General features: G+C 48.8%; 3 protein-coding genes across 3 annotated transcripts; 1 reads left to right on the plus strand and 2 right to left on the minus strand.

Annotated features, from left to right (window-relative positions):
• Nucleotides 1-1,088: 1,088 nt before the first annotated feature.
• Nucleotides 1,089-2,727, minus strand: VFPPC_10885 (acetolactate synthase; the record flags this gene model as incomplete). The annotated part of the gene is made up of 2 exons (XM_018289181.1): nucleotides 1,089-1,348; nucleotides 1,401-2,727. 2 exons carry the CDS (start codon nucleotides 2,725-2,727, stop codon nucleotides 1,089-1,091), a joined length of 1,587 nt encoding a protein of 528 aa, XP_018136543.1.
• Nucleotides 2,728-7,436: 4,709 nt separating this feature from the next.
• Nucleotides 7,437-9,331, minus strand: VFPPC_10883 (maltose permease; the record flags this gene model as incomplete). Its single annotated transcript, XM_018289180.1, has 4 exons — nucleotides 7,437-7,958; nucleotides 8,027-8,091; nucleotides 8,186-8,549; nucleotides 8,621-9,331. 4 exons carry the CDS (start codon nucleotides 9,329-9,331, stop codon nucleotides 7,437-7,439), a joined length of 1,662 nt encoding a protein of 553 aa, XP_018136542.1.
• A 2,066-nt stretch (nucleotides 9,332-11,397) lies between these two features.
• Nucleotides 11,398-11,875, plus strand: VFPPC_14843 (hypothetical protein; the record flags this gene model as incomplete). The annotated part of the gene is made up of 2 exons (XM_018292611.1): nucleotides 11,398-11,402; nucleotides 11,644-11,875. 2 exons carry the CDS (start codon nucleotides 11,398-11,400, stop codon nucleotides 11,873-11,875), a joined length of 237 nt encoding a protein of 78 aa, XP_018136541.1.
• Between the last annotated feature and the right edge of the window lie 1,638 nt (nucleotides 11,876-13,513).

Genomic DNA, 13,513 nt, shown 5'->3' on the forward strand with positions numbered 1-13,513 from the left:
GAGGATGAATCCACTTGGCATGTGCAAGATTTCAGCGTGCTCATGCCCGCCCTTAGCCTGATGTCGGTCGTGGTGACAATGTTCATTAAAGTCAACTTATAGATCCAATGAGCCAAATAGAAGGTGGTACATGGAAGTCCCAAAGGAAAAAGAAAAGGAGAAAGAGCAGATTGGATGCCAGAGTCTCGCCTGACTTGTTTTCCGGTGACCTGTACGCCTGTCTGGCCTTCTCACTGGGAAATTGCCATGTGCGGCTGAAATCACTTGCCAAACCCTACAGTGGCAAAGGCGACATGCTCAGGTGAGTCAAGTCACTCCATGCCCATCGTGTTGGGGGGTTTATCCTTTGTTTGTGCGAAGCGTCGATTTCTTTGCGGTGATGACTGCGCTCCCTGGACTCGCTGGGGGCAGATTACTACAGTTGGATGCCTCGCTCGAGCTCCAAGAGCTGCAAATGGCTACATAGCATGGTGCGTGGTCACACTCCCGATTTGTTTCCATAAACTGCAAACTCTGTCTCTGGCTGGGATCTGCCCCAACAAGCTAAGAGTTGCCAGTTTTAACGTCGGGAAGAGGTCCGCCAACTCTTAAGGCATTAACTGCATCTCTGCGTATGCAACCAAACAAACAAGGCACAATGCCAATGTTGGCCGGTTAAGGCAAACTGTCACTCGGTTTAATAAGGTCGGGTTAAGTCTACTGGTTGCCTTGATCGATTGGAATATATCAGGCGTTATAGCTACTTCGGTGCCTTGAGACCTCCAGTGAGCAATGTAGGTCCAAATGCCACGTACGCTTCTTACTGAGTCGCGTTAACTTTCTACCACGGGCTCCCCATATCTTGGCCTCAGTGAATGACCTCCTTAGACATACGGAAAAGGAAATTTAAAATAGGGAGGCAAAATGAGCTTGGGGTGAGCATCTCCTGGTTTGTTGATATATCTGCGAAATTATTCTGATTCTGGTCGGTATGTTAAGTCTGGCGACTCCCCTTGCTTATCTATCCAAATTAACAGACGCCCTTCCTTCTCTCATTGTTTGTGTTATCGTTGCTTGCCCGGCCGCCAAGATTTAAAGCCGACCTTGATTCAACAGTCAAGTGCAACTTTACAATCGACAACAGATGTCTGGCCTCCTTGAACCTTTGCAACCGCTCGCTGCAAAATTGAGTCAAGTTCGTCGGCATGGGTAATTTTAAAGGGGTGAATGTCTCCGCTGCCTGCAGCAGCAGCAATGCCTGCGTAATCTGGAGATGGAGAGAAGGAGATATTGATCTCTTCGTTTGTCGCCGATGCCGCTTCTCCATGAGGATGTACCAACATGTAGGATTTCCGGGGCGCATTCCAACCTAGATCTCGCATTAACCAACGTTTGTTTCAGCGGGCGCTTACATGACGTACCATTGTTGTTGAGAATGATGGTTAATACGGGAATATTGTACCGCTTAGAGATCCAATATACGCTGCCTGGTATGGAGAAGAGATATGTGCCGTCTCCAACTATTTGGCAAACGAACTTTCCTTTGCAGCTTCCACCAGCTTGCTCGTCTGATGCCAACTTGATCCCCAAAGCACCACCACCGGACCACCCTAAGCCTCCACCGCCGCAATTGATCCATGAGCCGGGTATTGTTGGTTGAATATTATCGTGGATGAAGCCGGTGTTAGTCACAGCTTCCACTGCCCAAATTGTTTCCTTTGGACAAACTCGACGGAGAACATTGCATAAATAGCCTGTCCCAAAACTGCCGTCTGCGAAGGGCCTTGCGGCGTCCGATATTTGTGTCAAAAACTTGGTATACGAGGCTTGTCGTGTCTCCTCAGCGGCAGCATCATCCTTCTCGGCCATGGTCCTGGCTACTTCCCCGGTCGTCAACTTCTGAATGATCTGCTCTAGTGCAACCAAGGAATCTGCTCGATACCGACCCTGAGCAGGGATGTAGAACAAGGGCATTTGCTGTTTCAACGGGTCTACATCAATGTGGAATATTTTTGCATCCTCTTTTGGCCGACATCTTGTGGGAATCCATGGCACATCGCAGTCTAGAACTATGATCACATCCGCCTCCTCAATAGCTTCGTGAGCGCCGATCCTCACGCCCAGCCAAGCCGGGTGGTGAGCAGGGAAGCACATATCGCTTCCCGACCCGTCCAATACCCTAAGTGGTTTCACGATATCTGCCAGTTTGACTAAAGCAGTCGGAACTCGAAGATTGCGACCAGAATACCCCGTGACGATGAGAGGTTTGTCCGCTGTGGCCAACGCCTCTGCAATCTTGGCTGCGTTTCTGTCCGTAAGGCCGCCTAGCTCGACAGGCTCCCATTGATCTTGTTGGACTTGATATGGCTTGATCTCCGTCTCTAGGACTTCCCTTGTTGCACAGAGATACACCGGGCCTTGAGGGCCGCTTGTTGCAAACTGTAAGGCCCGGTTGACCATTTGCTTAATATTGACTCCCGTCTTGATTTCGGCAGCGTATCTGCAGTACTGTCCAAGTATTGCTTTCTGGTCAGGAACATCTTGAAGCCAATGAATAAATTCTGTCCGAGAACCAGGCAGCTCTCCTTCCAGGGTGCATGGGGACATGCCAGCAAAGACGAGGACAGGCGCACGGCCAACGGAGGCATTATGAACAGCCACGCCCAGTGCTTGAGTGCCGACGTCAACATGTACAATAACGCATTGCGGCTTTCCTGTTATTCGTGCGAAGCCATCTGCCATTGACATTGCTACCATCTAGAAGCCTATTAGTCATGTACATGCGTGTGGTGTTGGTCCCCGGGATGCTGGTCGGGATACCAATGCTTACCTCGCTCGGGCAAGTGATAACACGCGGGAAATGGCCACTGCTCTCTCTTTGACCTTTAAGCATTGCTTCAATAATACTTGGATGATCCGAGCCAAGGTTCACAAAGCAGTGGGTTACCCCAGCCCCGCAAAGGGCGTCGAAGAAAGCAAATGCGGCCGTGTACATGGTGTTTTGATGATGTGGCTTCTCAGTAACACAGATAGATGATCACAGTCTACGAAGAGTTTTTGAGATGAGATCACAGGGAACCATAAACTTGCCTGAGTGAATAAAGACATGCATGATGGAAAGCGGGAGTGGCCAAGAGCCCATCACGTCGCAGCATCTCCACCGATGCATCAGCCGGTTTTCGTAGCCGAGTCGGATTCGGACCAGGGTTGCGAGAACTAGGACCAACATTACTATATTTTGATCATTGCATACAATGGCACATCCCCGGAGCCGTAGGTCGCATTTTGTTGCCAGCAGGGTTGTCTCTAGAACTCACTGTAGTCAATCTTGCCATCACAGTCGGCAGCAAAGTCGATGCAAACAATGAAGAAACAGTGCGCATTCCAAGAACAAGCACGCAAACGAGCCTTTTGCTAAACTTTCTAAAGATATTATCTACAGAGTAAACCTGAAGCTCGGGTGCCAATCGCCCAGGTTATTCTTGACGTCTTCGGGCAAATTGAGTCTTTGGTTTCTCAGGCCCGCATCTCTTTTCCGATTCTCTCTCCACATGAGAGAAAACATCACAAACGCAGCTAATACTCCAACCCACATCAAAGCTAACGAGACGCTATACCCCGTACCGTATTTTGGGGATTCCCCCTTGATGAAAATAAGGCTGCCAATAATGCCAGCAATATTTCCTACCATGACTTGTGTTGAGGCGGCGAAAGACCGCTTCCAATGTCCCGAGACGTTATTCTGCAGCCAGACAAGAGCCATTGGGGTGATCATGTATGCACCGCCAAAGACAAGGAAAACGGCGCCGAATTTGTAATCTCTCGTCTTGCCCTCTTGCGACAGAAGCATCGCGTATCCAATGGTCGTCATGGACGCGCCGCCCACGATGAAGCCGAAACGGTGTTTAAGTCTATCAGATGCAAAAGCGCCAAGAAGCATCATTCCAGCTGCGAAAACATATACGGGAATAGTGCGAACTTGTGCTTCTTCCGCCTTCCAGTCGAATTCAAGAAGGATGGTTGGCAAGAACATGGCTCCAGACAAACCAGCCACACTGACCCCAAGATAAATTAAACCACCCAGCCAAATTTTATAGTCAGAGGCAATAAGCTTGAATGAAAACTTGTTCAGCCTGTCCATTCGGGCCATGTCCCCAACATCGATCCTCGAACGGCGGCGTAACAGCTCCTTTTCCTCCGCGTTTAGGTATTTCGTTTGCTCTGGCCAATCAATTATAACAAAGGATGCAACAATTGCTAGAAATGCTGTTACAGCTCCTTCAATAATAAATATCCACCTCCATGCCCTGAAGCCCTCCCGACCGGCAAGTTTGCTGATGGCGAACGCCAAGAGGCCGCCGAATGCTCCAGCGACAACAGTGCTGCAGAATAACAATGACATGCGTTTTTGGTACTCATGACGCTTGTAGTATGTCGACGTGATGTAAACAATGGCTGGCAGAACGCCGGCCTCAAAGATACCAAGCATAAAGCGCAGCCCTATGAGTGCCTCGTAACTGTGAACAAAGCCCATGCACATATTGACGATGCCCCAGATGAACATTAGAGTGGAGATATATAACGACGGGCGGACTTTCTTAACAATCATGTTGGACGGAATTTCGAGTAAGATGTATGATGCATAATAAACCTTTTGAGTGTCTCGTTAGCCAGCGTCTAAGCGAGACCAACACAGGACAATTTGAACACCTACCAAGAGGACAACGTTGAAATGATTGCCGGACAGATCCAAGTCCTTCGGCATATCTTGAATCCTTGCGTTGCTAATATTGATCCGATCCAAAAACGACATCATGTAAATAACAAAAAACGTTGGAATGATGATCATGTCCAGTTTACGCACCAGCCTGCGTTCAGCAGCTGGGTCGATCTCCAAGTCCGAGGAGACAATTGATGTGTTTGGTGAAGCGCCCTCATGGACACGTCTATTATCTGCCTCGAGGGCAGCTTTTTCATCATGTGAAACCATGGTGCGAGACTCAATTGCGAGCGTGACAAGGTCCGATATGTTGTTCCTGAATCTGTGCACGCACAGTCAAGTGCCGTGAGGAAGGAGAAGGGGTTGTAATCAGTACTGGGGGGAAAATCCTCCTCTTTTGAGCAATCAAAGTTGATTGAGAGAAGCGAGACGAGTGTCGACAACGCCCAATGAAGACTTTTTCTAGCCAGCGAGGTTTAACGCACCGGCTGCGCAGCATCAATGCCAATTTTGGACCCAGACATGCCATCCACCCACCCTTGCTTAACCACGAGCCTAGGTCGAGCGGCTCAGGGTCAATGATTGATTCAAATCTATGGTTCAGTGTGCTGCAGAAGGTAAGCTTGGTAGACGGGTGTTGCCAAAGGGAGCTAGAGCGTGTCGTTGAAGTCTGTTTACAAGGGTATTGTGAGAGCGGCTCGTCTTACATTGGTCAAAGTTGCTAGTTGCAATGCAACGCAGTCGGATGGATACAGAAGCATATAAATGGAGAGCGGTTTCAACTAATCAACAACGGGGCACTGGGATGTACGACGTCAAGTTCCTCGTTGACCCTGCCATGTCATCCACACAGCAGGGTTACAATGGTGGGCAGCAACTGATCATTGTAGTATCAGGCAACTGCATCGGTGGTATCATGGAAGAATCCCGATCAATTTCAGCCGTTCCTGTGGATAAGATACCAATCACAAATGCAAGACCATGCTCGATCCATCATACTTAACCCTCGATACACTCTCAACACGAACTAAACTGTCGACTTTGCCCCGACAAGTTTACTCTGAGGGATACACTGGCCAAGCGAACTCATCTGGCGTACTACTGCGGGTGGCGTCCGGCAACTGCGCCCGCACTGAGTGGCTTGCCAAGGCGAGAGTTAAAACTAAGTATAACATGAACCATAATAAGAGACAAGTGTCTCCTAGCGGTGGGTGCAGAGAGAGTACGACCTGGAGAACATCTTGACAACGCTCACAAAATTTTTCTGCCATTTTTCGATGCCAAGCCCAATCTTTGGCCCCTGAAATATCGCTTGTCGCGAGAAACCCGACCTTGGTCACACACCAAGCAGCCAAAAGTGCCTGTATTCTGGCCAGGGTTGCCAATGGCGGATGTTCTGCAGGCCATTAGACAAGTTTGTTGGTTGTTCATGCAGCTAGCTTGCACTATACAAGCAGCAACATCCTGGGCAATTACAAGAGTAATGGATGTACAAGGGCAGTTGCACAAGTGTTGATGGTCAAACTTGGTTCGCCCAGCCCTGGCTATTACGTCCTCCTTGCACGGCGACTTGCCAAATTTTTACTGTTGGTGGAGATGTACCAGACATGTCTGGATACAAACGCTCAATTTGGTCAAATCGACCGCCTGATGGGTCCGTTATTGCAAGGTATTGGCCTGATTGTGGTTGTCTGGTGCAATTGCCGCTCAGCTTACAGTTACGCTGAGTCGTGGTGGGCACACTAGCATTTGAGCAATCAGACACTTTGCATGTGCTCTTGTTCATGTGTGATTGGACTCAACAGACAAAGTTCCAGTATGGTTGAAAAATAGCCAAATTGCGTGCGATATCAAGATGACCGAGCTTAACAAGTCTGTCTTCCATTCATGGCTCACTTACGATCCAAACAAGCTCAAGCTCCAAAACAATGTCAACGATGAAGCATACCCCTATCGGCCGAGAGGGAAGGTGGCTGCTCGAATTTCACACTCCACTTGAACTTGAAGATCCATCTTGGCAGCTTACGGCGGCGAAGAGGGGAACGCCAATCCATTTGAGTGCGCGAAGGTGTAGGCGAGGTGACCTATTGGGACCAAATGTAAGCCAGTGATGAATAACAAGCCACGAGTTTGGTAGCACACTCTACCAAAGCGTCTCACCACTAAAGAGAGGTATTCTTCATCTTTGATTGGTACCTTTCCCGGGCCTTAACATAGCACAAGACAAATGGGTAGAGGATACCTAGTAAGGCTCTTTCGGGCTAAATACTCGGCTTGCAGCTAGGCGCACCCGAAGAGATTGGTGTTGGTAAATCTCAGGTTAAGATCATCAACTAGGTAAGCTATTTTGTGCCGGGTCTGCAGGGCTCAAAAGGCACGCTATTTCAGCTCTCCGGTTTACTGCCAGCTGTGTTTCCAACAGGTTTCTATCACAAGGCAAAAGTCGCTAACATGCGCAAGTTTATCATGTTGGAGCAGGATATGTCTCGTTCTATTGTGGAAGTATCAGCGCTGCCAGTCCAGCGACTGGGCTCTCTACATGACATCAAATCTCGTCGAAGCGCATTACACATTGCAAAGCCCTGCTTGTTATCCGAGTTGGCTAAAATGGAATGTGGCCAAAGGTCATAAACGACAATTCATTAAGCTGCCTGGAAAATCCTGCACATCCACCTGAAGAGAAGGCACTTGTCAAAGTGCCGTGATCGGGCTTCCTCCAATAATGCCAATCTATCAATCAATTTGGATCAGCCGGGCCGGTGCGATCGCGGGCTGCGTCAGCTTCCGCCAATAGATCATAGTCCTTGAACTGGCGAGCCGGAATTCTGCGCTGAAAGAGGATGTCCAGTTCCTCGTATGTTCTGTTCCGACTCTCGGGGAGGCGAAAGTAACACCAAACAAGGCAAACAATGCTGATGGCTCCGAAAAGGAATCCAGCTTTGCCGCCCCAGTTCGCCTCGTTCGAGTTCAGCATGTATGGCATGGCGACGGTGAATACAATACTTGCGCACGCCTGGACAGCTGTGGCGATGGCAATGGTGCGCTCACGCAATCGCGTGGCCGAAATCTCCGATATGACGACGAAGCAAATTGGTCCAACCGTCATTTGGTACACAAATGTCCAAAGATCCATCAGGGATGCCATGGCCCATATAGCGCCTTTGTTGTCTTTCGGTATGCTCAAAAAGCCAATGACGAAAAGTAGTATAGTCATGACTATCATTCCGGAGGTGTAAATAGTTCTGCGGCCCAGTTTGAACTAATTGTGACAAGTTAGTATGCCACAGTCTGAGGAAAGAGTCTGGCAGTGGTACAAGGAATACTCACATAATTCATCAACGGCCAAGAAATAACAGTACCAACAAATCCAAGGGCCGTATTACCCACACCCACTGGCGAAATGATGTGTCAGCTAAGGAGCTCCAACGAAGCACGTACGCACGGAGGCATGTAAAAAACTGTCGTTGGAGGGAAAAGGGGACTTACTATTAAACGCATCGGAGGAGCTCAATCCCGCTTGCTCGAAAAAGTAGTTTGCATAGCCAATTAACGGATTTCCTCCAATGACCTGGATCAGGTAAACCATGACAGAGATCTCAGTACGCACAAGGCTGACGCCTTTGAAACAATCATAGTAGGTTGTTTCGGTTTCATATTGTTGTTCAAGTAAGTCAGTTTGTTCTATTCCCACTAGGAGCTTTTCAATATCGGGACGGTTTTTGCTAGAAGTGAGCTTGAGCAAAGCTTTACGGGCTTCGTCTCTTTGGCCACGACGAACGAGCCAATATGGGCTTTCCGGTGCAAAGGGGAGTCCTGCCAGTAGCACAACTGGCCACACCCATTGAATGGCCTGTAAAGAGGCGACAGCAAGTATTGAATCAGCAAATGATCTGAAGCGGGAGACATGTGCCGACAACTTACAAAAGGTATTTTGTAAGCCCATTCGTCCAAGCGCGTTTCTACGCCAGCGGCGCATCCCTGGGCAATAAACTGTCCGATAACGAAAGCCAGGTTGACCGACGTTGTAAGAAAGCCTCTCAGAGTAACGGGACATATTTCAGAGGCATATGTCGGGGCGATGACAACGTAGAATCCGTAGGCGAGGCCACCCAAAAGCTCGCCAGCGCAGAGCATGCCAATAGACGTGGCGAAAAATTGAACAAAGACAAAGCCAATGGACCACACGCAGCAGATGGCAAGTGTTTTCCGTCGGCCCAGCAAATGCAGCGGATAACTACTTGCGAGAGCGCCCACGGCTTGGCCGATGGGGTTCCCCATGCCGAGACCTGTCTGCCAAGGCGCGGCAATCTCGTAGTGATCACCAACCTTATCACCATATTTGCGCTGGAAAGCGGGCAGAGCGTAGAAGGAAGTGATAATCTGCGCATCGAATCCGGCCATGACGACAGCAATACAGAAAAACATGGCCCAGAAAGTCGCCTTTGGATACATTTGGATGGCTTTCCAGAAGCCCAGTTCGTGCTCTGCCTCCGTGATGTCGCGTGTCTGATCAATGCCTAAAGCTCGCGATGGCCCTGCCTCGGCCTCGCTGGCGACTTGGTCGTCATGCTCAACATCGTAGGCGTCTGTATCCTTGGCTGACACTAGCGTATCTGCAGTTGTGGCAGGCATGGCGATGAAGAAGCCGTTGCTCCAACAGAGGAAGACTGTAATGTGGGTGAAGTATCGTGGAGAAAAGGTCCAGTCTGGTTGTCATGCAGGAAACTCAACCTCAAGTGATTAAGTGGTTACATCAGCTCGGCAATCCTTCAACAGCGAACCAGGGGCTTCACGGCAAAGCGAGTTTGGCAGTTATTGACCCAATTTGTTAAGCGCAAAGTGCGAGACAGAGAGAGAGAAACTGACAGATGAATAATCCCGAAGCGTCAACTGGTTTGGCTCGGTCTTGAATACTCCGTGACAGCTTGAAGGCGCCAAAACCGCACGTGGACTAGCAACTTGGAATTTGGGGGTCAAATTGTCGCGTGAGCCAGATTGGCAAACTAAAACAGGGCCATGAGTCGTGTGGCTCTTTTTCGACGCCCTTCAAACCAGTCTGGTCCAAACACAACATGAACCAGACAACATTGCGGGGTTGGACTAGTCACTGGAGGCTTTCAAAGGTTCCACCAGTTCAAATGTCAAATCTGATGCCACGGAAATCATCCAAGTTGCGGGGAGCCAATTAGAGCTGGACCAGGCCAGACCATTGATTAACAAATCTGGAGATAATGGACGGGGAAATAGCAGCAATCCTGGGCGGGCGATCATATGCGGGGTTGACATGCTGAAGTTTCTGTATGTACAGTGGGGGTCAAGTGTGTTTAAGGTCAGACTCACAGAAGGTATCTCATATCCCAGTGAATGGTAACACATCCAGAGTGTTGGTATATCCTTGGATGTTAAGATAGGCCAATACTTCTTGCAACAATTTGTAGATGCAGGTCATATTGCCGAATAACTTGGATGAAAGAGCAGACCTATTTTTGGGCATAGAACACTACTGTTAAGAATAAGCATCACCAGTACCCCCCATAAGCTGGTTTCTTAACCACTTCAGCTTTGGCTCTACAGTCTAGACAGCTTCCAATTTCCACATGTACATGTAGTAGGTGGTCGGCTTTCGTTGGAAGTCAACGGAAAATAATGAGATATAATGATGACCCGCCATATTCCAAGGCTAACCAAAATAAACCTCTTCACAATCTCCATCAAGTGCGAAGCACCAGTATTGCTCAGCGTTGGCCAAGTTCGCCGTTACCGAACAACAACCCAAAAGCAGTACGACTAATGGATAGGCATATTGCCGACAAGGCCCTCTGGATTGCGCTCAGAGTGACACTCGATTTCAAAACGTTCATTTGTTATTTTGGGTCAGTCTATCCGCAGGACGGAACGTGTGCGAGTTTAGACTGTCCTGAGCCAAGTGACGGCGAGACGCTGCTGACAATGCAACCAGACCGGACCTCGTCAAAACGCCACCAGAAGATGCCCCCCCAGGTTCCTCAGGTCCCTACATTGGGGCGAAAAGGAACTTGACTTGACCTGCTTGATCCAGTAAGTGTCAGGTCAGGTGTAAGCACATTGAGGCGGCATTGTCTGAGGGTGCACACGAACCAAGCTCTTGCCTGGCAACTCCGTACCACAACCACCATGATGCCGGAGGTCATACGTACGGTGTACAGAAACGAGAAGGCTTGGCCACGAGTTGGCTTCGTGGCGAGTACTCCTTCACCATAGATGGGCCTTAGAGCAACCTGCTCGATGTTGTCTCCCAAGCGCGACAAAATTGGCATTGGCTGCTGTTGCACCTCGTGAATCCTTTGATGTAACCAACAGGCAATGGCTGCCTCAAGCACCAACCAACTGATGGGCTGAGAGCACCTGAGCGCTCAACTTGAGACGAACTATGCACCAGGCCCTGACACAGTCGGTTCTAGTCAGACTCAATAACTTCCTGAGTTTGCCATCACCTACACGTCTGCAACTTCAACATGGCTTATTCGGAGAAAGAGACTATTGCGCCACCCATGAGGACGGGAAAGGTCAATCTCTTTACGACGCAAAGCATCAGTTGCCTTTCTTACACTCAGCTCCAAATTCAGTCTGGTGCTTTGCCCAGCTGCTCCAAACTCTCAAACTTGACCTGTCTGTTCCTGCACAGCTCCGAAATGTAGCACCATTGGACCGCCACCGTAATGTTGTACGTGATCCTAATCGGGCCAAATCTCGGCGCCATTGCTCCTGGTCTGCAGGCAGGCAAGTTGTTCCATCACACGCTTGTACAAGTCTGGAAGCTGTTTGGCCTGGTGTCTGGCAAACGGGAGCCACGTGCGGTCCAATTATCCTTTACAGCATACATAGGCGGTTTCATGGCCAAAGGATGCGGCAACCTGCGGATGAATAAATACGGCTCTGCACCCCACATACTAATAGGATCGTAGAAAAGTCAGTAAACTCAAATACGTGCCTGATACTCTCCGAATTACCAACATGAGAGCCACTACTATCGTCATCCTCGCCATCTCTGGCTTCGCCATTGCCGCGACACCTCAAGCTCCCGGTGCTCGCGAAGCGCCCGCTCCTGTGAAGGACAACCGCAACCTCAAATACGTGCACAACGTACCTATGGCCAAGACTCTTGAACAAGTCGAGGCCGAAAATGAGTCGTCTTAAACCCGTACGTGCTTGCAGGTCGGTTGCCGTGCCGTGCGGTTGGCGCAGTGATCCTTTTCAAGTCGCTAATATGTTCAAACGAAACAGCCAACGAATGATCAACATTCGCCGAACCGAACGCACATGGGGAAAGTATCCGTCTAGGGCCTCTTCGCTTCTTCTAGTATATATAAGCTGCCGACATGCTATACAAATAAGAATCCGTATGACTGGTCGGTTGTATATAAAGTAATCATGTCCGATTAGAAGCGTCCTAGGGCATGCCAGTACATATAAAATTATTTGCTCCGAATTAGCTTTCAGTTTTTTTCCTCAAAGGTGATTAGTGGTTGATAGTTACTGTACCATCGAGGCTGTTGTCAGCCTGTCATCCTTCATACCTGCGCCAAGACGACAATGTGAGGGGAAGTTGTTTCCGGACGAATGATCCGATCTGCGCACCCTGCATGGCTATAAGATAATACAGATAAACACAGACCATCGTTGGAATTTTTGCAGCTCAACTAGTACGAAACACTCTGACTTGAAATTTCGTGGTTGAGGCGTCATGGTCAAGTAAAACCGGAATACGTTCAACATATAGCAACACTGCGATGCTACTTTGCCAGAGGGGATAGGGACACTACATGACATTGTTCCACAAGGCCGTGGAAGAACTTAATATCTCATTTGCAGTAAATGATTCCTGAATTGCTCTGGAAACTGCAGCATGTAGTGCCAATATGCAGACGGAGTGGGCTACTTGGCTGTCGATCACATATTGGCAAATACAAATTGTCAAGCCCGCGTAATAGTACGAAGGCCCTTTTTCCACGGCAGCTCCTTACCCAGGAAGACACGGATTTCGGTGGTAATTCTATCTTTCATCATACAACAAGACTTCGGAATGCGGTATGGCTGTGATTATGTATTAACTTGTTGTGAAACCGCCCCTAAATTTTACCATACTCCTGTATTTTCGGTCCAAATACCATCTGGACCACGTATATTTCGACATGTTTGCTTCTAAAGATGCTGAGCCTAAGCGGTTACCCAGCCAAGCCAGACCTAGATCACAACAGGACAAATATTTCGGCCAACACCTGTTCCTCATTTGAGATTCTCTCGTATATCCCTAAAGGTTGTCGTCAAAGTAGCCTGGCGGCGGCTATTGACGGCACTATTTAAATATCGACAAGGCCTATGTGAGCTCAAGGAGTGTACAGTTCTTCATCACGTATATCCTTAGGGCTTGCGCTATCGTTTTGAATCAGTTGTCCCAAGTGTTGTAGAAGCAAGAAAGGCCAATTCCACATGTTTCGCCAGGCACATTACAAGCCCATTCGCGTCAGCTCGCAGAAATCTAGCGTCGTGAGTCGAACCCGTTCTCTCCATTATATCATCCCTGCGGAAGGCCGGCTAAGTAACAGGGCCAGGGCGTCCATTACATCATTCACATGCTCATAACTTCCTTTCACGCATTCCAGGCTTCTGTCAGGGAGAGTTTATGGTGCAGTAGAATGACGCGGCACGTCGTCTTGTAGTAATGCCCTCAGAAAGTGACGTCAAGTATTCGTTATATTCATCACATCGTATTCGTCTTCGTTCGTTGTTTCGGCTTCATGAGATCCCAATATCTTTTCCAACCATATTCATTAT

The sequence above is a fragment of the Pochonia chlamydosporia genome, chromosome 2 (genome assembly GCF_001653235.2).
Source record: "Pochonia chlamydosporia 170 chromosome 2, whole genome shotgun sequence".
NCBI lineage: Eukaryota > Fungi > Ascomycota > Sordariomycetes > Hypocreales > Clavicipitaceae > Pochonia > Pochonia chlamydosporia.